The sequence below is a fragment of the Calypte anna genome, chromosome 1, assembly GCF_003957555.1.
Source record: "Calypte anna isolate BGI_N300 chromosome 1, bCalAnn1_v1.p, whole genome shotgun sequence".
NCBI lineage: Eukaryota > Metazoa > Chordata > Aves > Apodiformes > Trochilidae > Calypte > Calypte anna.
In genome coordinates this window covers 86080461-86107616 of record NC_044244.1, presented here as the reverse complement: position 1 = coordinate 86107616, position 27156 = coordinate 86080461, and the positions used below count along the sequence as shown (strand labels likewise).

At 43.6% G+C, this 27156-nt stretch overlaps 1 protein-coding gene across 1 annotated transcript in view; it reads right to left on the bottom strand.

Moving 5' to 3' along the window:
• Positions 1 to 3775: 3775 nt before the first annotated feature.
• LOC103536986 (alpha-2-macroglobulin-like) overlaps positions 3776 to 27156 on the bottom strand; it is a 33153-nt gene continuing 9772 nt past the window's right edge. Inside the window, exons 9-35 of the mRNA XM_030465269.1 lie at positions 26440 to 26554; positions 26227 to 26336; positions 25259 to 25420; positions 24763 to 24990; positions 23039 to 23102; positions 21733 to 21875; positions 21244 to 21393; positions 20868 to 21038; positions 20051 to 20150; positions 18530 to 18656; positions 18033 to 18261; positions 16768 to 16894; positions 16085 to 16206; positions 13500 to 13551; positions 12779 to 12862; positions 12474 to 12650; positions 11533 to 11617; positions 10845 to 11001; positions 10553 to 10627; positions 8269 to 8434; positions 7292 to 7515; positions 6506 to 6724; positions 6033 to 6160; positions 5639 to 5729; positions 4982 to 5056; positions 4566 to 4668; positions 3776 to 3882 (exon numbers count right to left, since the gene is read on the bottom strand). Of these exons, the coding sequence (XP_030321129.1) occupies positions 3791 to 3882; positions 4566 to 4668; positions 4982 to 5056; positions 5639 to 5729; positions 6033 to 6160; positions 6506 to 6724; positions 7292 to 7515; positions 8269 to 8434; positions 10553 to 10627; positions 10845 to 11001; positions 11533 to 11617; positions 12474 to 12650; positions 12779 to 12862; positions 13500 to 13551; positions 16085 to 16206; positions 16768 to 16894; positions 18033 to 18261; positions 18530 to 18656; positions 20051 to 20150; positions 20868 to 21038; positions 21244 to 21393; positions 21733 to 21875; positions 23039 to 23102; positions 24763 to 24990; positions 25259 to 25420; positions 26227 to 26336; positions 26440 to 26554 (3576 nt within the window). The 3' untranslated portion in view covers positions 3776 to 3790. The remainder of the gene's footprint in view (positions 3883 to 4565; positions 4669 to 4981; positions 5057 to 5638; positions 5730 to 6032; positions 6161 to 6505; positions 6725 to 7291; positions 7516 to 8268; positions 8435 to 10552; positions 10628 to 10844; positions 11002 to 11532; positions 11618 to 12473; positions 12651 to 12778; positions 12863 to 13499; positions 13552 to 16084; positions 16207 to 16767; positions 16895 to 18032; positions 18262 to 18529; positions 18657 to 20050; positions 20151 to 20867; positions 21039 to 21243; positions 21394 to 21732; positions 21876 to 23038; positions 23103 to 24762; positions 24991 to 25258; positions 25421 to 26226; positions 26337 to 26439; positions 26555 to 27156) is intronic.

Here is a 27156-nt window from a genome sequence, read left to right as displayed (position 1 = left end):
TTCATTGTAGACCATGGGCAGTCACACCACTCATCATTTGGGGTTCCCTGCTATCCCATCTCTGTAAACTGGTGTAACATCCCTCTGCTTGACCAGGTTGTGAATCATCAAACTTGCAGGTCCTCCATGGTATATTGTGTAGGAAATGCCTTTAGCAAGGCTACTGCAAGGAAGTACAGGAATGTCTGAACATTGAATTTCTGTCTCCGTGGAACCAGGATTGCATGCTTTGAAGGCAAATCACAATGGTCTAAAATCAAAACAGCTTCATTCATCAATCGAAAACTATGTTGCTTTGGAAAAGTAATAGCCTCATGGTAGGAAATTAGGTGGTTTTAATATTTCTAAGTCAAAACAAAATGCCAGAAGTATTCATGCTTGATGAGAAATTTGCTCAGCTTTCACTGAAGCTAATTCATTCCATAGACTTACTTATCTGAATATGAGGTACCAAAAGGTCTTGAGTGAATAAATGCCAAACACCACAGGAGACAGAGATATAAGATTAATATCTAGCAAAATAGATGAAGAACTTTATTTGTTCTCAATAACACTATTTGGATAGGCACACTAAAAACTCTCTGTGTACTTTGGATACACGATAAGCCATGATACCTACCAATAAGCATTTCATGAGAAGTCACATAAGATCTTTCTGCCAATCAGAAGTTAAAAACAGAAATGAATGGGACAAACCCAAGGAGGGGAAGCATTCCTGAAGATACCTAACTGCAAGAGCATTATGGGCAGTTTGACAAAAGCAATTCTATGATTTAAATAAATGTGCCTTTTAAACTAGACTTAGGTTACCAGCAAATACCATTAGGTTCTAGGCCAAGTTGCTTGCCAATAGAGTGTTTACCCACAGCTTCCTGGGGATGTACCAGAAGCAGCAGGCACAGAATATGGAAGCCTTAAGTTTCAAGAGTAGAACAGGCCATTATAAGTTAGCAGCTGGATGCATAATACATGCACACATTCCTCCTGCCCCTCCAAGCACACTCTAGCCTTAGGAGAGGGCAGACTGTATCTCCTCCATGCCTTCTGCAAACAAGAAACAATCCTGGAAAGGGTCTATGAAGTGCATGAGAGGCAGAATTTCATGTAACATTAGCAGATCACCAAGCTGCCTACTGGTGGGAGATACAGATAGGTGCCTACAGAGACCTGTTCAATCAAGGTTATGTTTTCTAATCCAAGGGAGAAATTTTTTTGAAGAAGTACCCACCCTTCTCTGTTAATTAGACAGGATCTCAGATGACAAGTTCAGAGTACATAGCACCGAGAGCTACATTAGAAAGTCTGAAGCCAACAAATAATTCTGATCTCGTTTTTTCCCCTCCTGTTTTTTTTCCCCTCACTTGTCTGATCATTGCCCTGCATACAGGCAGGGCTGTGTGCGTTGCTCTTCAGCCTAAGAAGCCAGGGAGATTAAAGCTGTGACTGGAAGCTGAGCAGGAGAAAACAGAATTGGGAGTAAGCTGTTCAAAAACCATTGTTGAGTACAGTCAATTTATTTGTAAATTCATTTCCCATTTCTTGCAGGCATTATTCATCTGTCAATCCATCCTCTCCATAGATGGTGCTGGTGATAGTGAGGCTGGCAGGTTTCAGCAACTGGGAATATTCTTCATGCATTGTCCTGGTCTACTTCCTCTGCAAGGATGAGAGATGATAGGGTATTGGAACTAGAGACATATGCCAGTTCCCTCCCTCAGACCAAGAGACATATAGACCAAGATGTGGATTTGGGAATCCAGGTCGTGTGAACCATGGTGCAGAATAGTGAACTGCTGTCTGACCAGGGTTGGGGTCATTCATAGCACTCAACACTCATGTCAACTTCAGAGCCTCATGAGGCTGAGAGAGGGCTGTGATTCTGACCCACTGGGAGTGGTAAGTAGAATGGAATTTGTCACAACTGGGATGGACACAGGAGCACAGTGCAAAGAGGCAGCAAGAATGTTCACTCAGCAATGAGATGTTCTTACAGTGTATCTAATTCTCTCCAGGAATCTACTACAGTGGCACTATTTGGAGCAGGGAAAGAAACTTTCTGCCTTTTAATCAGTGCAGCCTGCCTTTGGACACCTAGACAAGTGGATGTACCTCTTAACTAGCAACTTCTGATCACCCTTTAGAAGGAAGATATAATCTCTGCCTTTTAACTGACATGAGGAAGAGTAGCCTAAAATGTAAAGCCTAGCCACTACTCTCAGTCTGGGTAATCAAATGAAACTACTAATGTAATCTTTGGGAGTGCCTTACTGTTCATACAGTGTCCTAGGACTTATGCACCTTTTTCCCATGAAGGGAGGCTGCAGGCCCAGAATCAGCAGAACACAGCTGTACCTGCAGATGTAGGCCAGGCTAGCAAGCAGTACAGAATAAAAATATGAGAGTTTGGGCTGTTTTCCAAGACACCGGATATGAAAACAAAAGGAAATACATGTCACCATTTACCACCAGCAAGAGACAAAGCTTTTGCTGTCCCCAAGTCCAAATCACTTCTTTGCTCTCACATGTCACTGTCAGGCACTGTGAAAAACCACTTCCAGAAGGGAACTTCCTTCTGCTATTCCAGAAGGCTCCATATTCCAAACACTTGAACCTGAGCTACTGTTGGGAGGCCACACCATCCAGTATTTGTATTGGAATACTGTATTGGAATATAAGACAGGAGAAGTACTGATGATCAGGGCCTTCCACAGAACCTCCTACATTACCTGTGCTCCTAAAGCGAACACATGCAGCCTAGCACTGCTGAAGTGAGAACCCCTCAGAGACCATAACCTCTTCATCCTGACAGCTCAGACTACAAACCAAGGGCTGGCTGCTAAGGGTCATGAGAAGTAACTTCCTCCTGAGAGACCTCTCTAGTGCTTGGGCAGCACGGTCACAGAACAGCAGGCAGCTGTTGCTATAGACAGCAGCTGCCAAAGCAAAACTTCCCATCTCTTGGGATCCAGGGAGAATGGGATTGCTTAAACACATGCTGCAATGTGCCCTGTGGGCTTTGCCACAGACAGTTGCTCAGCAGGACAGGGTGCCATATCGGAGAACTATGACTTCCCCCCACAGACAAATATATGGCTGTAAGTAAAGGTGGGGATTTACCACTAGGACAGTTTTCTGCCACCATGGAAGAAAGGCAAGACCAAGTTCCTCTAACAGAAAACCACCTCCTCAATAGCATGTGTTGGGAGTGATTCCTCTGTAACGAGGACTTCCTACTGCAAGTGTGGCTTGGAGTAAGAAATGAGTGTTTGAGAGCAGCAGCACATTAAAGCTTTAGTGCAACAGTATGCTAGACTTGGGCAAGAAGTCCTGGAGCACAGCATGAAATCATGGTAGGTCAGTCAGACCATGACCTTTGGCTTTATGGGCTATGTTTTGATGGCCTTAATTTGATCCATGGTTCAAGACAGAACACTTTTGGAGAAGAGTGAGCCAAATAGCATGAAAAAGCTAAGTCCTCCCAGCATGACGTTACACTAGCTGGAGCTCTCAGGAGGAATTAGAGGATATCTCAAATCTAAGACAACAAAATTGAGGAAAGAAATTCAAAGAAAAGAGTAGTAACAGAAAAGTAGGGACAGAACCTTCATCCAAGCCAGAAGAATCTGATTATGGAAGCCAATCTAGGAATTCAGGTATGGTGGATTTTGAATGAGTCAGCAACACTGTGCCTGCTGTGCTCTCAGTTTTGCATACAAAATCTGTGCAAGTAAATCAGTCCAATCTCACCATATTACCCATCAGTAGAAAGAGACAAATGTTGGCTGCAAGATCAGAAACACAAGAAAGATGTAGAAAACTGCAAAGCTCTTGGTACCCCACCTGTGGTGCAGGGAGCACTGTATTCCTGTGTAGCAAACTCATCTGGAAAAGAGAAGCAAAGGCAGAGAGCAGGGTGTCAGAGCTCCTCAGCACTCCTGGTAGAGGGAGGTGTGCCAGAGAGATGCTTCTCCCAGACCACACTGCAGGCCACTGCTGCCACCAACCCCAGCTTCCCTCGACGATCCCAGTTGGATGGGAGGGAGTCCCAGACACAGCCCTGTCCAGAGGCCGTGGCAACAAGGCAGAGCCACCCAACAGCGGTAGCCCCCAGCAGGTCTGCAACCCAGCATGGCCAAGGAGCTGCTCAGGCACCTTCTGCCCAGCACATGGGGGTTCCAGGGGACACACACAGAGGACTCTCTCACTGCCACTTGGCGCAGCAGCAAGGGCAGGAGAGTCCCAAGGAAGGGCAGGAGAGTCACAAGGAGCAATGAGATTGCGTGGAATCACGGGCACAGCTGTGCTCTGGGGTTGGGACAAGACATGAAACACAAGGAAACATCTAGCACCCATGGTGCTGCCCTGTGGGATGATGGCTGCTCTCCCAGGGGTGAAGTATGGGCCTTGCAGACACCATGCTCAGAGGGCAGGGTGGAGTCCCCTCTGCACTGAGGGAGCTCTGGCAGCACAGAGTCACAGAAGGGCTCAGTCCCCAGAGCTCCTGTCCCCTCCGTATTCACCACTGCCTACCCTCGCTCCCACCTGCACCCCATCCCCACACTCACCTGTCTCATAGTAGTCATAGACCTTCACCTGAGCAGGCTTCAGGCCCTGCACAGGGACATCCCGCTCCACTGTGAAGGAGAAGCTGAGGGTCTCACTGCTCAGCTGAGGAAGGGGAAAGGTGGAGGCTCAGGGACAGCTCCTCACTGTCCCCGGCTTCCTTGCTCTCCCCTGCCACCCATGCTGGGCCCTGGGGGCTTGGTGGGCTGCAGGCCTGGCCGAGGGCTGAGGGGAGATGCTGGGGTCTTTCCCCACACTGGGGGAACGCTCAGACAGACAGCATCAGTGGTAGGCAGGTTGATGTTTCTCATTTACAAGCCCAGAGATGCTGAGCTCTCCATCTCTGTGCATGCGACTGCCAGCGAGCTGCAGAGCTCCCCGTGCTCCCTCCCCCTGGCAGCTCTGGGTCAGTCCTCACCTGCTCGATGTAGAGCAGAACGTGGTTTGTGCTCACTTCGGTCCTTTGGATCTGGGGAAGCCAGGTGTTTGAGAGCTGGAATGAGGAGACATGGTAGGGGTGAGTAGTCTGAAGGGAAGTTCGTCAACTGCCCTTCAGCTCACTTGGGCTTCCTGCCATCCCTAGAATCTCAGCAGGTGGATGCTGAGAAGTTCAGCACAGGCAGAGTATTTCCCAGGGAACTTATCAACCCCTCCTGTGTAAAGACACATGCTGTGCCATCCCTCGGTTCTCACCACCTAATGTTCTTTCACCTCCTCAACACAAAAATGGAGTGAGGGCCCAGCACTGTCACAGTTACTGTACTTCTCCCAAGGCTCCCAGATCTCTGAAATCAGACCTGACAGTGTCCTCTCAGAGAGGACCCATAGGGACAAACTGTGCATATCCTGGAGCCGCAGCAAGTGGCCACAAGTGCTTGAGGAGTCTCCTGCTGGCATAGCTCATGCATCAATCCCCCACAGCTAAAGAGTGGAAGAACTGGAGGAAAAGAGGGACAGGCCAAAAGGTGGAGAAGATGTCAGGAGAAGAATTAAGTGCTCCAACAAAGAAGGAAATGGATGGCCATGAATAAGGACAGATATGCACAAAGAGATGATTCACACTTCTTCAGGCTACCTTCCTCACGGAGGACTTCACAGGGATGAATCCTGACAGCATCTTCACATCAACAATCACCATGTTGGAGCTGTTGCGCTCCCCAGTGTAACTAAGGGAACAAGCAACAAACATTCAGTGAACCTCAAGTCACAGCTGGGAGCATTTCCACCTTTTCCATAATTCCTGGCATCCCACCGCAACCTGGCAGAGCAAGGCAATCCCCCACACAGCTCTGCCACTGCAGGTCATGTTCTTCCTCCACAGCCTCTCTGCCCACTCCAGCTGCTTCCTGGACACGTTTCCCAGTGGTGCACTGCTCCTCCAGGGCTTCAGAGTGGCTCACCCAGGGCCACCATACCTCCTCCATCTCCCATCGCTTGTCAGGAAGGCTCAGACCCACACGCAGACTCACCTGACATTTATGCCTATGTCAAAGACCCTGTGAGCCTTGGAGTCCACACATGTCTCTGGGATCGTGTAGACATTGAGCTTGAAGGGTGCATCCTCCTGAGTGGGCTGCACGTTGTACTTCAGGCTTGTCTAGGGGAGAAGCAGCAAAGTCTGTATGAGTGTGTGTGTGTGTGTGTGTGTGTGCGCTCAGTATGTGACAGAAATCACCTTCTCCCCATCCAGCCTCCCCCACTCCTGCCATCCTCACAGCTCCTCCACATTGCAGATCCCTCTCTCTTTCCCTCCTTTCTTTCCCTCCCAGTCTTTTTCCTGTTGGCACACCTCCAGTCTTCTCCTCTGCTCTCTCCCAGAGCCTTTGCTCCAACTCACCCCCTCCAACCCCAGTTTATCTCCCCTGCCCCGTCTGGCATCTCCCTGGCTCCTGCCTGGCAAGAGGCTCCCCTCCAGCATGCCACTTGCCCCCATCACCCTCACCTGCAGGTAGACGCATCCTTCTCCTGACACCTCCGTGCTGTACACCCCTGGAACCTGGGGCAGGGCCACGCGCTGGAGCAGCAGCCGGTTTGTGGGATCCACTCGGAAGTCTTGCTGGAAGTCCCCTGCAGATCTCAGGGTCACCATGGAAGCTGCTCCACTCTTGGCATAGGTGGCAGCTCCGTACAGGGACAGGGCTTGGAGAGCCACCACTGTGTCCTGCAAGAGACAGGTCCCGACACCCAGAGAGGTAGTTAGCCTGCCCACAGCCTGCCCTTTGCTGACAGACAGCACACGCCCCTCCATTCTTCCCCTTCCTTGGTTTTCATTTCACAGGACAGAGGGACAGAGCAGCTTTTGCACATTCCCATTCCCTTCCTGTGCCATCTGCACAGCACTTGCATCTTTCCTGAGCCCTCTAGCTTGGAGCTCTGCACAGCCTCATTTCCTCCCCACAGGGTGAAGCAGCAACACCAAATGCACAAACAAATGGCAGTGGGAGCCCTCTCCAATGGCACACACTCCTGTCCCTTGCGTCCCTACCATTCTGCCCCACTGTGTCAAGGAAGCCAGGTCCTTCATTCAATTACCATCATTCCCAGAGGTGCCACCTGTCATAGGAGCCTCCAGGCTCCTGAGAATTGGCAGCCATGGTGTACACTGCAGGGATCAACTGCGGGGGTACAGTCCCTGCTCTGGTGACCTTCATGGTGCTCTCACTGGGGTCTCTGGCACTGCCCATCTTGCGACTCCGATACGTGAGGTTGTGGGAAGGAAGCAGCCCACCTGGGTGGAGGAGAAGCCTCCATTGGGATTCTGCTGCCCGCTGATCCACTTTGCAATGAGAGACGCCAAGGACAGCTCCTCCTGGGAGGGTGCTGGCTGCACGGAGAGGTGAGCAAGGAGCACGTAGGCTGTCATCTCCACTTCAGCAGAGGGAGCCCGGTAGCGATAGTACGGGAGATCAACCTCGGGCTCTTTCCCAGGCCGCTGCCAGTGTACAGTCCCATCTTCATAGGAGGCAGGGAGTGTGGAGACAAGATAACAAGAAATTAGTAGTGGTGGTTTTGCAAGGGAGTTCTTGCCCTGCTGCCAATCCAGCTGGGAGGACAGAAGCTCCCGGATGCATTTGTCATGCAGAAGGAAATGGGAAGATTTCAGATGAAACCTGCTGTAGGTTGACATCCAGTTTGAGACTGCAGAGGCTCAGTCGTCAGGCCTGCAAACCACTTTGTCCTAAACTCTGTCCCACTGTCTAGCTTGACTTTCTCAGGATGCCAAGTCCTTCTCAAATTCCTGAAAGACTCAGAGCTTGTGCTATAGTCTCTGAAATGACCTGTGTGTCTCCTTTCTCTCTGAGCACGCCCAGCTCTTCTCTGATTCATCATCCATTGTGCTGGGCAAGGTCAGCTCTATATCAGCACCATGCACTGGAAGGAAGAAGTGGCCATAAACATTGCCAAGCCTTTGCTAAGCAGTGTGTGGCAAGTAGAGAGCATTGAGGGAGAGCTTCCCTAAAGTTCTGCACTGATTGGGATGGTGCATGGTGCTTCTTGAGGGAAGCAAGGAGGTAGGACCGGGCACTGTGAGGGAATTCTCAAAAACACAGCCCTTTAGCACAAGTTTTTTCTCTCCCTTCATCCTTCCCCACCCACAGAAGCTACTTCCTGCAGCCACTGCCTCACCAGTTAAATCCATTTTACCAAGCACAGACGCAAGGCAGGTGAGCTGAAAGAAAGAGATATCCCATCTGGAGCACTCACCCTCTTTCACAGCTTCCTTTTCAAGAGAGCCAAGCAATGCCTTCCTCTTCTCCTCCTTCCCTGCCAGGGCAAAGGCGTACGCCATCAGTGCTTTGGTGTACACGTGGTTTTCTTTCTCATTTGTTGCTGTTTCCAGGCAGAAGAGAGCATTACGCACCACTGAGTGCTGGGGAGAGAGAGAGACTGAGCTAGAACAGACAGTGCCTACACTGTAGTTCATCTTAGAACAAGAGGAATCATCTGGTACCCCTCGACACTTTATATCCCCACTGGTATATAGACAGATATATTCTGATAAAGATTTTACCATTTTGTTGTGTTTTTTTTTAGGTTTTATCTATGTTTTTCCTTAATATATTTTATTTATTGCCTGGGGTTTTTGTTGTTCTTTGCTTTAAAGACTGTAAAGCACCAGTCCTGCATTAGGAATAATTCCTTACCACTTTATGTCTCAGGGCATGGGGTGTCCTCTAATATATTTTCTCTTTATAGAGGTACTGGATACTTCCTTTCCACCTATACCTCTCACTCTAGGACTGCTCTACGCTTTCACCCTTTTCTCTATCTTTTCATTTGATTATTGTTTATTTTCAGCTTTCTATAGCCCCCTGAAAATAATTCCATTTTCCTAGAACTTGATAATGTTGCTTCTAGATTGGAAGTAAAGTGCCTCTGCATAGGAAAGAATCTATTTTTTTTACTATTTCTAGAATATTTTGTATTATGTTAACATCATCATTGAATGTCTTTTTAAAGCCAGAATCTCAAGTGTGGTTTAAGAGGGCAATCACTGCAGTGAAGCAAAACATTGCGACTCTACAGTGTTAAATAACAGGCAATGTGACCCCGTGACCTTTCACCAATATACACCACCACTCCACATGCTACAAAAAACTACTAAAACATCGAACCAATACCACTGCAGGGAGGGCCATGCCATGATCTGAAGCCTAGCATCACATTTACAGCTTAATCAATGGTATAGAAGGAAAAGACATAATTCTCAGTTGCTTTGCACTCTGCCCTCAGTGGGTGTTTACTGGAAAATCTTGGGTGGTCAATTTGTGAGTAGCAATTCAGTTGTTTTTGAGAATACAGAATAAAAATAAAATTGGCTGGGTCTCTGCCTCACCTCAGGTACCCTGTACTTCCTACTGCTGGTAAGGTTAGGTGTTGGAGAGGATTTCAGTCATGGCAGGATCGTTTCAGTCATACTCAGGACAGTACTAGTAAGTCTTTTATGAGGGGTCAAATATGGTTTATTGTACGTACAAGAATACTCTGTATGCTTGACAGTAGTGTTAGATACCTAAGGGCTGTGCTTGAATGCATCTATATCCCAGAAACATCCTGAGAAATCCCTTCCCATTCTAGGCACTTCTGGGCTCAGAAAAGGAGATGGAAAACACCCCTGTTATGCACTACAATTCTCTCTGAGAACTTGCCTTCTATACATGACACATTGCCCAGGAAGAATATTCTTCTGGTGTAGTTAATGTCATCCATATCACCTTACTAACAAAATAGTTCCTCCTGCTGCTTCTCAGTACACAATAAAAACTTTCAACACAAAGTAATCCCTACTACCTTTGGAGCAGAGGGATTACAGCAGCCTGGCAACCATCCTAGCTCAACAGTCCTGCTGCAGTTCACAGCTGAATTTTACCTGCTCCAGAAGCTTGTCTCACAGTGAGGGGATCACAGATTCTGGGATCAGAAGGATCAAACCCACATCTTTTAAAAATAGGATTCAGGCTTTTCAAACAGTACCATTCATGGTATTTCCTGTAGGTATGCTTTATTACCTATTGTTATACCTTTTTCCCCAAGCATTAAGAATGGGGATATCCAGTCGTGAAAAGGCAGAGAAAGTGATAATGAATCCCTGAGTGTGCTGCCTTTTTCACAGAGCTGTGCTGTTGTGTCAGCACAGGAGACCCAGACAAGTGGTCAGATGTGAGCGCACTATTCCAACAAAGAAAAGGAGATTTTTGTGTTGTAGAAAACTCATTTAGCTCAATACAGAGATTTAAATATAATTGAACTTTCTTGTCATGGAAACTATTCTTTTAAAGGAGCAAAAGCATGATTCTCCACAGAAGAACTCAGAATAAGATTAAGTGAAATGTGTATATGGGAGACAGGGCTGTACAGGTGAGGAGAATGGAGAAGTGTTATTCTAGTTTAGGCTTGAAAGGAAAGGGACCCTAATAATCTGTTGGGCCACTAGTAGGGTAGGTGAGTACCATGTGTGTCTCAGGGAGGGTGGGGTGCAGACACATACAGTTACAGGCAGAGGAATCTCCAGCAATGCAATAGTGATGTATGCCGTCAGAGAGACCTCGTTGTCCACTCCACCCTGCAGAGAAACACAAAAGTAGATCTTAATCCCACACAGCATCACTTCTCCCTATACATCCTGCAGAGAAAAATTCTTCCTCACCTTTTTCTCATGGTAAGTCTTTCAGAAACTGCTGTTGGCTTTTTCCTGCTTATGTTTTAGCTCATATTTAACAGCAATCTCCAAGTTACAGCCTGACAAATCCCATACTGTGCCAACTAGGCAGACATTTTACCTTCATGGCATTGTTCAGGAGCGTCCCAGAACTGTGGAAGCAGCCATTCTCCTTTTGCTTTTGAGTAAGCCAGATCAAAGCATCCTGTATGTGCTTTTCATCTATGAAGATGTGAGGCCGGGCTTGGGCAAAGGACTTGAGGACAAAGGCTGTGAGCCTGAAAGGGACAGAGGGAATTGAGACAGCCTGAGTAGGCCCTATATCAAGAACCCATGTGGGCATCACTGTTTTGGAGGAAAGAGGAAGGGGTTACAGGAACTGATCACAGTGGGCTGGCTGGAACTGTAAGCTAGCTTAGTGACTCAGTGAGGTAGGGATCAATTGCAAATGGAGCCGTGCCATTCACAGCTCTGAGGGTTGCAGGCAGGGGGGCAGTGGTACTCTGGGAATTCATCAGCATCTTCTGCTAACAAGAACTGCTTAGGGCATTCTCCAGGTCAGTCTCGCTTAAACTGAAGAAGGTTGTCAGAGGAGTTAAGTAGCTATCACTGCTGTATTGCAAACTTAAGACAACTCTTGCAGCATCTTTCCTTGCTCCATTATCCCACAAGATTATGTTATGATGTTATGTTTATAATTTAATCTCCACATCCATCTAAATCTCCACAATGATCAACCACAAAAGAACAATGAGGAAAGTAAGGGCATGAAAAACAGTAACTAAAATCCAGTGGTACTGAAGTCTTACCAGGTATTCCCAGCTTGCCCGTAACGGGGCCCAAAGGTGCTATAAGAACCATCCCAGTGTTTGTAGTTCAGTTGTCTCTGATACCCTGAAATTAAGAGTTAAAGAATATTTTAGCTGTCACATTACATTTCAAGGAGCCGTGCAAGGGTAAAGTAGTGGTCATGCCCCTTTTAGTGGCACAAGGGTGAGCTACTTCCATCTCTGTTGCTCTTTCTCTCTCCTAAAACACCTACAAACTGGGTAGCTGTGGTCATTGCTGGCCTCTGCACTAGATTTTAGGAGGGGAGGTAAATGTATCCTACACTTGAGAGAAATCGAAAAACAGTTCCTGGAGGTGAACTAAATATGAAGATGAGCACCACACAGGATAGGGAGGCAGAAAATTGTGCATGGGACATAGGATATAGGGATGCAGATAATTTTCACTGGAGGAAGTGCAGTCTTTCTGTGAATTTTTCTATGAAATAAGTCCCTTCTCAGTCAGAAGATAACCACTTTGTCCACATGTAACCATGTTACACCTACCAACATGTCCTAGCTACAGTATTAGAATTCTGGCCTATTTACAGGAGAGTGATGCTTTCTAAATCTTTTTCCTAATGAAGGTGCAGGATCCACATAATAAGCTGCCATAATTAGTGGTTACATCCTGATTTATGTGTTTCCTATCCCTTCTCTTACAGGGAAAACTCTGAGTTATTACCAGTCCAGAACTTTTTCTGTGTTCCTGTTTGGGTGCTGTTCTCTCTCACCCTGCACCTCCACATGAAGTAAGAGAGGCATAGGGTAGTCAGTCTTATAATATATCGTATTCAGCTGGCCTACCAGATGTTCTTTTAATGCACCAGGAAAGCCTTTCTCATTCCAGTGCTCAATAGTTCCCTTACCCAGTCAACAAGGGAAGGAATGAACAGAGAAATAGAAGCCATGTCCCAGCTCACCGCTCACTAAATATCCAATGGCCTTGGATTTGACCTCCTCACTCAGCTGCCCTGTCTTGTTCAGGTAGTCCAGAACATAGATGTTGGGTGCAAACAGGACCATGTTCTGCTCCCCACAGCCAAATGGCATCTGGAGAAGCTGGTGCAGGTTCTGCATGGCAGTGCCCATGATGTCACCTGGGGAATGGGATAATTTCCATAGTAAATTAGTCCAGTTCAGGACTTGCCATTAGTCTGACCACAGCCTGAAGAAACAGAGAAGTTTTTCAAAATACCATATGACACTTTTACAATGTTTCACTTACCTAACACTGAGAAATATGCTCTGGCTGAGCCATCCACCACAGTCTCTGGAAGAACCAGGGAGATCCTCTTCGACATTGACTTTTCTGGGATAAAAAACAGATCAGTTTCATTACAATTCTGGATGTATCTACAAGCATGGGTAGCTGATAAAAGGATGAGACAACAGCTGCTGCACTTGAGTTTTTTGCCTTTGGCATATCCATTAGTCTGTAATTTTGTTGAGGGAGTTCTCATGCTGCAAATTTTTTGTTGGGTCTGCAAAACCCTCGCACAGGGACTGTCACAGAATTCTACATGACAGAATCAGCTGGCCTTGACTGACAATTATAATTTTCAGCCTATTTTTCTGTCCTCTTCTGCTTTGATGAGCAGACCTGGCTTAGTGCAGAGTCCAGTTTGTGATCTTATACCCACTGCATGAAAGATGTTAGAGATAACACTATCAAACCCCAGATATTCGCTCCCTAGAGGGACCTGGCTAGTATCTCTCAATTCCTGAGAGATATACTTCTGCCTCTGTAATTGCAGGGACTATTACAGCCTCACTTTGTCTTCAAGAAGAATTAGTTTCACTGCCAGTTGGACATATATCTAGTTTGTTAAATTTGATCAGATTTCCACCTGTCTTCTCAGAGTGGAGCATTCATAAACCTAGTCTCGTCCATTTGTCTTTAGTCTCTATCTCAGGAAATAAAGTCTTCGAAAGCAAAGCACTCTTACCAGACGCACAGAGAACAGAGTTGTAGGTAGTTTCCACCTCAGTTCCTTCAGGCTTGGGAAAAAAAGCAAGAAGAAAAGAAACCCATGAGAAACACAAAAAGAACAGGAAGAAATATCAAGAGGGAAACTAAAAGGGACTCTAAGAAAATGAAATACTTATAATAACTTTATTATACTGAAAAATATTTAGAAATTGCTTACAAAATTTTTTCCTCTGTGTGCTAAACTGAGGATAATTGAGGACTATAACATGCTGGCAGATTACAAATATGAAATTTTATGCATTTTTTTCTCCTTTCTTATTACTGAGAGTGGCCTTGTGGCTTCACAGGGTATGATGAAACATAATGTTACCAACAGTGCTGATCAAGTCACAGAGTTCTATCCCTGAAGGTGCCACCCAGCTTGGTCCAGTCTAGCAGAAATTCAAGCTGTGATGACTGCTGAGGGCCTGGGACACTGCAAGAGCTTTGACAGATAACTGGAGCACTCCAATGCACCCACAAGTGACATGTGATAACGATCAAAATTTGAAATTCCAAGGTTAACTAGTGATTGCATCCCTCTGTTTCAAAAATGTGTTCTCTATTGAACTAGTTAAAAACATTCTGTGTAAAACTCAGGAATCAAATATTTATTAGAGAACATATTTTGTCAAAGTTCATTTCAGTGAGATTCTTGCATCAATATGTTTTAATCCTCTCCAGAGAGGAAGGTTCCCATTGCTTCATTACTGGTTCCCAAATTTTGCCATCTGAAATTTATTTCCAGCATGTAAACAATGGTATTAACTTCACTTTCTCACATAGTTAAAATACATTGTCTCTCATTCTTCTGTATGAAAATACAGAGAAACATTAAAAATGTAGGGGGAAAAGACAGAAAAAAGGAAAAGCTTTTACTGTCAAGTATAACAGAGCTAAATGCTGCTGTTCGAAAGGGCACCTTCCTGTTTGTTTTTGTATGTCATTTGGAAATGCAACTAAATGAAAAAGCCATTGTTTTGTTTGATTTTGAACATTTCAACAGGAAACTAAAACATTCCAACTGTGGCTATTTTAAAGATCTTCCTTTCCAGGTGAGAAATTACTGGGGGAAAAAACATCCTGTTTCTCAGTTTGCTCTCAGCAAGTCTTGGTTTCCCAAGGAGCAAGAGGATGCCCCAGGGGCTCTGGAGCATGTAGTTTGGTCTGTCTGGGATACACTGCTTGTTGCAGAGGGTACTGACTTCCATGTGTTCAGAACAATGCACTGTATCCACCCCTTACAATTAATTATTCAGATTTGGATCAGACATCTCTGATTCTATCCAGTCAGAGCTTGCTGTAGATTAATTACCTCATTACAATAACAAGATAAAACCAGTAATCTCTCAGACACTCTGACATAAGTAATTTTAGTGCTCATTCAATTGTTTTTCACTCCCCTGCATTCTGGGAGAAAAGTCTTTACAGTTACGATCTTCCAGTATCTTCAAAGAACAAAGTAAACACTCTTTTTCCCAAAGGAATGTATGAAATTGTGAAGTTTTACTGAAATGTTAAACAGTTCTTTGTGCCCTGGTACCTGAAATGATCCATGTAATAAAATTAATTGGCAAATAAGTGGAGTAAGTAAAGTAAATTAAGTAAAATAATTTAAAATAGGTAAATAAAAAACCCAGGCAAAACAAAAACCAAACAACACCAAATGCCTAACAGATAGGATTGTTGTTCCACATTTGATTCTGGTTAGAAAAACATAATTCTGAAATTACGTATTACATGAATGCTAACTCTGCCTTGCGGAAAATTGGGATGTCTGCAATGTAAGAAGTTACAATAATATATGTTGTTCCTGACTTAAATTTTTAAAATTTTATTATTCTTTTCTATCATGCATAGGACTGACAATATTATGATATATAACATGACATAGGTTCAACGAGCTAGTACTCTTTGTTTTCTATTAATATCATGGGGAGCCTTATACTGTGGATTAATTTTATGACTGACTATTTATCAAGCTGTGGTTTTATTACTGCAAAACACTACTTAAAATATATAGAAGAATGCAAACTAAAAAGTTAGCTCATACTGTTCTGAGTGTTCTTAAAAATACAATAAAAACAATTCAGAACAATGACGGCTGTTTTGTTTGGAATTATTTGTAGATTGTGGTGACCATTTCATATTCAGGGTACTGGGTGAGTGCTGAAAGAGACACATGTGGTTTTTGAGAAGTCCTTCATTTACAACCTATCCTTGTGATTAATTACAGGCAAAAGTGAGGAGTTCTCATTTATCTCCATGATGATGTATCTGGGAAAAAACCTGTCATTCCTGCCTGCCTTATTATTTCTGCCTCACTATGTAATGTAATACTATGCTTTTACAATAAAATGACAATTATCGCAAGTTATGAGCTTTGTTGGATTGTGGGAGGTTTGTCAACCCTTCTTTTATAAAATGCAGAATAAGAGTCACACAAGTGACTATTGCTGCTATCATGGCTAAAACAGAAAACCTTTACACACAGCAACTGCTGCTGCGAAGCATGAAATTATTATTACTTTTCTCTGCCACCAAACTCTGCAGCCCACATACCTCCACCAGCAGCTGTCTGATGACTGTGTCCTTTCTCCCTTTCCTGGGGGTCTCCACGATGGCATTCCCGCAGGGCTGCTGGTTATGCAGGGCCTCAGTGCTTACTGAGAACTCCACCTGCCCTGAAAGAGAGTGGGGTCAGCCAGCCCTGCCAGGCACTGCCAAGGAAATGCGGGTTTGTATTTGTGATGGGCACTTTCTGGTGCTTTATAAAGAAGGTTTTCCAAAAGAAGAACTAAATTTGAGCCAGTGTTTCATCTTGGTCCAGCTGCAGTCTTCTAGGCCATGATCTTTTTGATGGACACTCAAGCAGGTGTTAGTCCATCACTAAGTGAAGCAGTGATCTTGTAAATCAAACATGCTTATTCTGGGAGACTTCAAAGAAAGGAAGTTTCCGTTAAAATATTTCAGACCCAGCCACATTAAGCTACCACGTTCTCAGCTCCACAATAGGAATGTCTGAGAGATTTGCATGCATTAAGGGATTTTGTGATTTCTATTCAAGCGTTAAGAAAACAATGGCTCATGAAAACTAAATAGTGCAACCAGGTGTACTGTCTCAAACTCAGGGTTGTATTTCTCACTTCTGGCATAGAAAAGATCCATCCAGATGGTTTTGGAGTCACCTAGCTCCTCACACCAAGTATCTGATCCCAGGATGTTCTTGCTGTCCCACTTCTTACCTAGAGACTTTGGTGTTACGACCCAAGCCACAGTTTTTCTTTCATTCATGCAGACACAGTATGATTCCTCCTGCTTCTCTACTGGTGTAGCCAGGAAATTGGTAGATTCAGTGAGTGACACGCTGACCTGCCAGTTGTACAGAAAGGTGTCATAAAGACTGAGATGGCAGAGGAGCTGGGGGTACTGGAGACAGTGCACTATATGGAAATGGGTCATAGAGGTAGTTACACTGAGAACCTTATGGATACTGTAGAGCAAGAAATGGGTGATGAATTTGGAAAAGACTGAGATATGTGCAATTGTAAGGTAGGGATGTAAGTGTAGAGAACAGAATGTGTATCTTTGGAAAGGAAATTGATTCTGGGAAAATGGAGAGCATGGACCATTTGTGGGGGTAAAACTATAGCAATGACTACAAACTAGTAATTAAAGACCCCTCTCATGATTTTTTAGGTAAAGAGGTGAAATACTAGCAGTGGGAAAGATATTAAGGGTACAAGGTAGTGTGGAATAAGGAACCCAAAGAGAGCAAACAAAACAAAAAAGAGGAGGAAATAAATGACCGTGCATTGGATTGGATAGATCAGAGCCCCTCTATGTTTCAGCCTCATTCCTTTTAGAATAAAAATCTATAAAAAATTATTAAAAAAATGAGCAAAGGTGAATGAGATTTTGTATGAATCACCTCCTAAATTCTCGTCTTTTTTATTGGTGAAAGAATGTAGATGAGAATAGTGACACTAGATGGCTCTGCTCAGCATCGTAGGGGCAGATGCAATAAACCACAGGAAGTCTGGATATTCCAGGAAATCGGGCATGATACTTTGTGAGATGTTTATATGAGATGAGACTAATGGCTGAACATAGCTGTCTGCCCTGGTGAACCTAGTTTACATGTGGGTAGGCAATGAAATTGTGCTCTGTGGATAACCCAGGTTTCGTATTTCTATAGGACAATGGCATAAATGTGATGACAAGGTCAGGGGCATAACTTTGTTGGAAAAGTGTATTTGCCCTTTGCTAAATACACCAAAAATGCCTACATAGTTATAAGTAAATGAAGCTGTATTTAGAGTTCAGTCACCTAGCTTAGGAAACCCATTTATGAGTAGCCCATTTATAGCCTTCCCTGAGCTGTCAGATGGAGTGAAATTGAATTTCAGGGGTGAAGGGCCCTTATCAGAGATGAGATAAGAAGGCTAGATGAAGGCAAGAAGTGCACAAGAAGATACACAAGCACAGAGAGGATATAAACCTTCCTTACCCTGATGCAGGCAGCCAGGTAGTTGAAAACGGTGGCTTTGAGTGTGAAGGACTCACCACGCACTACAGAGTAGGGCATGGTGAGCTCTACAAAGAAGGGCTGGAAGGCTCTGAGGGACACTGTTGGGGACAGGCCAAAGCCCCTGTCTGCTGAAGTGCAGAATGCATTGGCTTTCCACTCGGTGATGGTGTCAGGGATGGTCACATCTAGATCAGCATTTCCCTCAGAGCTGATGAGGGACAGAGAACAAGATTTCAGTTATATTCTGGTTTTATTCCCAGTCTACTGAACAACAATTGCTGACAGCAAATTCCTGACTAGTTGAAATACGGACACTTGCATGGCCTTCCAAAGAATCCTATCCTGAAGGACCTTGAAAAAGGTCTCTGTCTACTAGATATATTCCTCTCACAGAAATACTGATATTCCCATTGAGTTTTAAATATCTTCCAAGGTTTTGCCCCAGTGACCACACTTACATTCCTACAGTCACTTACTTCACTGAAACTAAGTCCCAGATCCATGTCTCGGGGAAGTACTTCCGGATGGTATCCACAGGACTGGCAGCAACCGTATCTTTTATCACATCCTCATCAAATTCATCAAGTAGACTCATTGCAGTGACTAGCAAAGTTGTTCAAGGACAGGAAGAAAGGAAAAGATGTGTCAAATCATTCTAAGTCAGGAGGATACATTCTTTCCAGGTAGCATTCATTCCTAGATAAAACTTTAAAATTGAAAGAACAGCTTCGAAACCTTGTCCACTGGAAACAAATGTTTTTCTCTGTTTTCATCTAAATATTTTTTTTGTCCTAATGTTGCAGCTCTACTTACAGAGATTGGATGGGGTTAATCATTCTTGCCCCACTGCCAGCAAACCCAGCAGTGCCAGAAGAACACTGTATGATGATATTATTGCACGTACATTTCCACTGCAATACAGAGTCAAATGTGGAATTTACTGTCTCCAGTGCACATAGCTTATTAAATTTAGTTGAAGAATCAATTGTGTTTATATATGACCAGAAACAGAAACAATGCATAGCCCTAACTTCCTCCATCTAAGATTCTTTTGAGATGAATATGGGTCTTTACATCTCTGGCAAATAAACAGTTTCAGAACAGTGAGATGCTTTCTCACAGAGCTGAATAGTGTTTGCCTAATGAAAGGCTTTCCATCAGCCTTAGAAGTCTTTATATCTTCTAAAATCAGACAGCTGTTTCGGGCCATGTTCTGAAGACAAATTCTGCATTTCAAAACCAAAGATCTGGTATGTTATGAATAGAAGGCTAGAAGCTATCATTTTTTAATAAGAGATGAGAGACGGCACCAGCAAAGTCAGTGACTGGAAGTGATATAGGTGAAACTGTTTTGTATGGCCTTTCTAATTTCAGGAAAAAATTAAAAAAGGAAAAGAAAAAGTAATATCATTATACTACATTCACAGTAACTAAAGCTTCAGAGAAGTGATGTGACCTACTCAGGCTCTAACAGCCATGTGAGAGAGAGAGCTAGAAACAGAACCAAATTTCTTAGTCCCCACTGGTAAAATATCTACCCACAGGACTGTACCACCTTCTCATTTATCTTGGCCCACTTTTGCTCTAGTTGTTCCTCTAGTTACTGCTAGAATATGACTTCATGGAAGCAAAGACTAATTTTTAAGGTTTCCATAGCTGGACTCAGATCTGATGGAAAAAAGCCACTATTTTGTGCTGGCACAGTCCATAAAACGTAGGCAGACTGTCCTGTGCCTACAGGCTGTAGGGGCTGCCATAGAAGTCACAAAGTTCTAGCCAGGTGCATCTGTCTGCTGGAAGCAGAGAGAGGTGTATCAGTTTCATATTTCAGGACTGAGGCCAGAAGGGAGTGAACCTGAATGAGGTCAGTATTATCTGACAAGAGAATCTGATCTGCCTGGTATAATTGACATTCAAAGAAGTAGAGGGGAGGAAAGAAGCAGAGTGGTAATTTTTAGGTAGTTGTGTGGGAGGTATAATGAAGCACATATTCTTACTAGAACTACTGTAACTCCTTTCCATCATGTGTCCTGGGTAATGCTGACAGATTTCAGGCTTATGGATTTTGCTGCTAGTGAAGACTTTTAAGCCCAATTCCTGGTAAACAAAGAGAAAGAGAGCAAAAAAATATGCAGACATAGATATGAAAAATACCCGTTGATTTTATTATGTTAAGAATAGCTGAATTTATGTCTGGTATTGATTAGAATACCAAAGGCTTGTGTATACATGCCAGAGAGACCACTGCAAACCAGGTGTTGAGGTTTTATTATGTCATATTCATCCTTAGGTTAAATCTTGGCATGATCAGATGGAAATTTAATGCCACAGGTCTACCTTGGGGACATCTGTCTGAGTGAAAATGTCATGTGTGACATGTATTAGATCGAGGATACCCAAAAAAGTCTTGTGCAGACATCTCTGGATAGGTATAGGTGTGTTTGTGGGTTATCAAAGTAACCGGTGCTTTATTAAAGACCTGTCTACACCAGACAGAGATCATGTGCAAGCCTGAGGAAGAGTTTCTAACACTATGGTACCAGGGGTCACTTCTTAGAATGGTTTCCCTACTTTAGCCCATTCACATGTATTCCTACTAGCAACAGGGAGACCCTTCAAAGTTTTAACGATTCAGAAAAGCTCTCAGGCACCAACGATGGGCTATATACGTGCAGAGCATGGAACTGGTTACTGTCTTGCATACAGAAGTTATCACGCTTAAAGTAAATTTCACTATAAAATCCAGGAGAGAAAGGAGAGGAGACCTTCTTCTAAAAGGAATAGCAAATTTAAAAAAAAACGGCTGGAGCTTACTTTGAGAATGTCATAGGCATCATCTTCACCATCAGGAGATGTGGGTATATAGACAAATCCATTTAATAATATGTTGTCAAGTGACACACAAGGGTTTACATTGTCTTCTTCCAGGTAGTAGTCCTTGAAGCTATAACCTCGGACATCCTTCAGTGGGAGAAGATCATACACCTGGGGAAATGCAAAAGTGTGGCAGTTCAGCACTTACAGGGGCACAGACACTACTTAAGACTCCCTGGTAACAGTCAGATTCTAAAAAGCAAGTGTAGGGAATGCAGCTATAAAAATACACAGCCCCACATCCATAGTAGTGTTAACTGTTGAAGAACTGGTTCATTCTTGTAGCTGCTCATTAGGAGAAATTATCAAGACTTACAGAGCTGGAAGAGAGCTCATCCTCAGGCTTCATAAGGACTACACTCTTGTCCACAGCACGGAGGGCACACAGAGATCCTGGTGAGGCATGGAGTTGCAGGCTTGTATTGGAGGCAGGAAGACCTTCCTTGGGTGAAAAACGCAATCTGACCTGCAACCCCAAAAGGAAATTAAAGCAGACATTTTTCCAGACACTGTTACCTGCTACTGTATTGAAGCCTTGAGAGCTAATGTCTTGCAGATCTTCTAAGATATAATCAACTTTGACCAGTGTAACAAACAATGACTAGCAATTGTCTTGTTCTGTCTTCCTTTGCTTTTATTAGTTATGTCTTTCTAACTTATTCTGGAGTTTCAGTCACTAATCCTCAGTTAACATTTGGTCAGACCATTTCATGAGCTCATTGTGAATTCTGCCTCCATGACAGAACTGATAACTCAACTACTGGCTGTGGTTACAGAGGTTAAATAAACCCTGACTTAAACTCACTTTATTGGGGAGGCAGCTTTCAACCTGAAAATCTGCTGAACTGGCAATGACTTCTCCACTGGGTAAAGTGGTATACACAAGCATCCGTGCCAGAGGAGCAATTGCAGCATCAACAAGGAAGGTCAGCTGAAATGTCCCATAGCCTAACAGAGAGAAAAAACACCAAGCAGCATACAAGAAGTTGAAGTATAAGCATTTGCTTCTCAAGATAAAAAAGTCAAGTTCACTCATGCTGAATAGTTTTTGTTGGCAGGGGCAGGTATGCATGACTTAAGTCTGTGGCTGTTGTTGCATTCAAGTAGTGATCATGTAATAACCAATGAGATAAGGTTGGTTTCAACATGCCTTCTAGATTTTACCCAGTTAATACTTGGCATAATTTCTTGATGTTCCAAACCTATTTCTTCCTCAAGCTTCGAGATCTTTTGGAAATATTTGAGGGGGGACAAAAAGTAGAAATATGGGTGGATGAAAGAATAATTTTGTGAAGTTATTGCTAAGTAAGCATTTAGCTGGAACACTAAGCTATCACTCCAACCACAGTGGAAAATTCTTCCTTATGTTGAAAGTCTCTTCATAGCTGGGCCTGAGCTTCGTGTCACAATCTGGACAAAGGTGATAGAACATCTCTTGCTATGATCTAAGTGTTAGTTTAGTGACTGCTACTAGTGAGGATGCAGAACTTTCTATTAATATTCAGCATGCAAGATGTTTTACTTCTGTTTCTTGTTTATACCTACTGCAGTGCTATTCCTTCTCACAGACTTCCAAAATGTCTCCTTCATCTCACTGTTGAAAAACTTTTAAAGATGAACCATAGCTAGCCTCAGTTACTGAAATATGTCATCTTTAGATATTTATAGGAAAAAAAATTAGATGTATTGTTTAGAAGAGGCCCGTGTTTGCATGCTTAAAGGGGAGAAACAATAAGAAAAAAAAAAAAAAGAGGAAAGTGAAAGAGAGAGAGAAAGCAAAGGAGATGTTCTTCTTGCTCACTGTACATGTGAGTCTCACAAAACTGGTAAGCATCCATAATCTGAATAGACTAGAGTGGTCAGCAGAAAATGTTTGTTTGGGGGAAAAATGACCAATATATCATGCATATTACTTGTCAAATTTTCTTAATTTTCTTGTAAAAAAATAACACTCAGAGAAAACAAAATTAGCCCAAGCCACTTCAGGAAAAAAGATTTAGTTTTGAAAATGCATTTCAATTGAAGCATTAAATGTTTGAATTGAAAGAATTTCTCTACACCCCCCGGACCCCTTATCAACAAAGATGCTAAAAATGCATAATTTTCCTCACCATCTCCAGGATTCACAGTCAGATCATAGGTGTCTGATAATATAATGCTTCCCTTGGCCATGACCTGTGTGACAAAGAAATCTTTCTGTAATTACTGCTATTGGTGTTGAAGGGAAGGAGAATGCAAGTTCACTGGGTCAGCTGTAGAGTCTGAGTATGAATAACTTTGCCAGCTGTGAGCAAAGCCAACAAGACACTAGACAAATGTCAGACTGGAATTTACTGTGTCTTTGGAGACAGAAATGTTCACTTCTAGAAGAACCACTCTTTCTTTATTGGACCGACCTGCTTTCCTTTTTGTGCATGTTGTGTATCAGGTTTAAATGCACTTTGCCTCTGAGTACACATTAAGTGTAGGATTCATACACACATTTCTCACAATTTGGAACAGACTCATGATCAAAAGTTCTCTTCACTCCACTCTTAGCTGCATTGTGAAACAGTCTGGAGAAAAATTTAGTCAGTATTAGTTTCATAACTCACAGAGAGCTGGAAGAGGAGAGAAAAGGCTGTAAATAAGAAGAGCTTGAATGAGGTACCTGAAGTCAGGCAGTAACAGCGTACATGCTAGCTGTAATTTCTTCTTATCTAGGAATAGTTTCCTTTTTTACAACCAAAATCACCTTTTATACAATTACTTTCCATGTAAGTAATTTAATGAGGGGGGATCCCCACCTATAAAAATGTAAATTCCCACATGGGTTACCTGCTGTATGTATGTACTTAAGACCAACTTTCTTAGGCTTCTGGGATAAGTGGCAATCTTATGATTTGGTGGTTTTTTTAACACTCTTGAAAATAAACACATGAACATCTTTACAATGGGTTTATATTACTGCTCTTGTAATCTCAGTCTAAGTCCCCAGTGTTCTGTACAATCCATCAGAACAGGAGTGTCTGCTCCACTGATTTCTTATAGCTCTCCAAATCTATTCTCAACTCTTTTGATAGTGTCACTAAATAGGAAAACCAGAAAAACAGATTTAGGGAGAAAGAAATTTGAATATTCATCTTATTCCTCATGTTCTTTCAGAAAAAAACTCTGATCACTCATTGTTCAGTCTCAGTTGAATTCATCTCTCATCTCTGCTTTCCCTGCCCCCTTCCCCAAAGGAACTGATTCACAGTTCTTGATGACAATATGTTATAGTCTGTTCCAGTTACTGTAGTATCCCCAACTTTTCACTACAGAAAATATAACCTAACCTCTAAGTTTATTGGATTTTTCTGGTGCTCTAGCTAGAGGTATTGCTTTAGTTTCAGTGGTCAGATGATTACCAAAGAAAAAAACTGAGTAGGAGACTGCTTTCCTCCTTTCACCTTTTTCACCTTCTTGTTGTAGGGTTCTGGTTTTTTGAGCTGTGACTATGTATGAACCAGAATTTGGAATAGGGGAATCTGGAAGCTGAGTATTATGAAATAAGAGTCTTGGATGGCTGCACGCAAGACAATGCTTTTTTCATCAATGTTTTGTCTCTTTTCTATTCATAACAAAATATGTATAGACTACCCCTGTCTGCACACAGAAGACAACAGGAGAAACATTACAGGAACGTGTCTAAATCCCACTGCCACAGGCCATGCTTTCCATTTCAAGCTCTCTCAAGCATCGCTGTCTAAGGACAAACCATATAGCAATGCTGTGGTTTCTCATTATGGAAGAGAGCTGTATGTGCCACAAACCTCTCTGACCATGGATCAAAGTAACCACCAATATTTCTTACCAGATAGTAAATGACAATGCTCTTCTGCCCTCCTAGGGCCTCTTGTGTGAAGATATAGTGTACTTGGACCTCCGCTGTGGAGCCACAACTTAATGTCTCAGGCTTTGGCTCAATTTTGAGAAAACTCTTACTGGGTGAGTAAAACCGACTGATTCTACGTATGGCATGCTCATGTGAAGGTGTGATCCAGTTGTTGTCATAACAGTTCAGTTCAGGTTTATAATCAGCCTGGTAAAGAAGAACAAAAAGTTCAGAGCTGGCCAAAACCAGGTAACAAATCACTTGAAAGCCCATAGGAAAACTCTGGATATGTTCTGTATTTCCCACTCTTAGAAGAAAGTAGACAACGTGTGCAGGAGACACAGATAAGAGAGGTGATCTGCCAAGAAACTTTATCTTCCAACTGGCAGAAAAACAGGTAATCCATGGATAGATATTTCCCCTGCTGTAAAAAAGAGGCTTACTCCCATCCCTCTGGCCCATCCCAGCTACTCACTCGGACTTCCAGGGAAGCTTGTGTGAAAGTGGCAGTGTCTATGGAAAACCAGGATTGCCCCTGCTCATCTGTAGTATAATTCTCTCTGTATCTGTCTCCATCCACAGAAATCGTGATGGTTTCATTGGCAATTGGAGCATCAGTGCCGTCTACCAGCTTCACCTAACAAAGAAAAACCAAACTTCAGGTCTTAGCCTAGAAACAGAAAAAATTTTCCAAGTCTTAAAGCCTCTTTGCCCTTTTTCTCCTTGCCATACAGGATGTTTCTTATGAAGAAGAACAAAATAAATGAATGCGGAAATGTTTGGTGTGAGTCCTGAGTTGTCTGAGGCAGTAACTGAGAGAATTCTCAGGGAAACAATCTCATCAGCCTAGGGACATTATCTATCATAGCCCTCAGTAGGTTTTCATTCCACTGACCAACTTCATCTTGGACATCCACAGGATATTATCTACTTCTTGGTTCAGTGTCTTCAAGTTCAGGATTGTGCCTTGCCCTAGTTCTTGACTAAAGCTACACTGGAGGTTGACCTACACCTGGCCCTTTTTCCTGCCATTCCTATCTGCTTAACTGGATTTCTTTGGTTGAGTTCAGCCCTGATTCATCACCTCACATTGGAACCCATTACTGTTGCCACACCTACTGTAGGACTATGCCCATGTTGATGAGGTCACTATGTCTACCTGCATTGTAGTCACCCTTTGCAAAGGGATAATGTTCCCTTGTGGAATACCCCACACTTGCTATTACCTGATGATATCCTCATGTTTCAGAATAACATACCCTGAATTGGGCTGTCAGGGTCATGTGTCTGTTATTGTGGCTCAGCTGACAGTAATCTTTTTGCTTGTGCAAAGACAGAGCAAAGTGGACAGTCTCATCTGCACACAGCCATTCTATCCTACAGGATTATGCACTTGTGAGTTTGCCATGCCCTTAATTGTCCAAGGTCTCACAAGTTCCCTACCCTCCCAAAGAGTGGGATCCCTGGTCTATATTGAGAGTCCAGCAGGTCAAAGCTGACTTTGCTCATGACGGATGTAATTGTACAGGAGCCTGTTCCAGTCATCTCTGTTCCTGAGAGAGAGAACAGTAAAGAGGGATTATTAATGAATGGCAACATTTCTAGACATGACACTTCACTTTCCTCCTGTTATTGCCATCTCCATGTCACACATACCTGTGCCATCTTCTATGATCTTTCCTTGTACCTCAATGCTCATCTCATATCCCCTGCGCTGGAGCTGAAATATCTTGGTCCTTACTACACCAGAAACACACCCACGAGCATCTGCCTAAGCAGGGAATTACAGAGAAAATTGGAATTCCGTTAAAAAATTTGGCACCTTGTTGGGACTTCTACCATGAAATCCTGGCCTTATGTTCTAAGATTGTCTCCAACACCAGAAGTTGCTTACAGCCTGTTTTCTAGTGTTTTATCCACACTTTTATCTAGTGTTTTATCCACACCCCCAGAGAGTGGTGCTGAACGGTGCTGATCCAATTGGTGGCTGCTCAACAGTGCTGTCCCCCAGGCATCAGTGCTGGGCCCAGTTCTGTTTAATATCTTTATTGATGATTTAGATGAAGGGATTGAGTCCACCATTAGCAAAATCACAGACGACACCAAGCTGAGGGGGGAGTGTGGATAAGCTGGAAGGCAGGAGGGCTCTGCAGAGGGACCTGGACAGACTGGAGAGTTAGGCTGATTCCAGTGGGATGAGGTTCAACAAGGCCAAGTGCCAGGTCCTGCACTTTGGCCACAACAACCCCATGGGGAGCTCCAGGCTGGGCACAGAGTGGCTGAGAGCAGCCAGACAGAAAGGGACCTGGGAGTCTGGATTGCCAGGAAGCTGAACATGAGCCAGCAGTGTGCCCAGGTGGCCAAGAAGGCCAA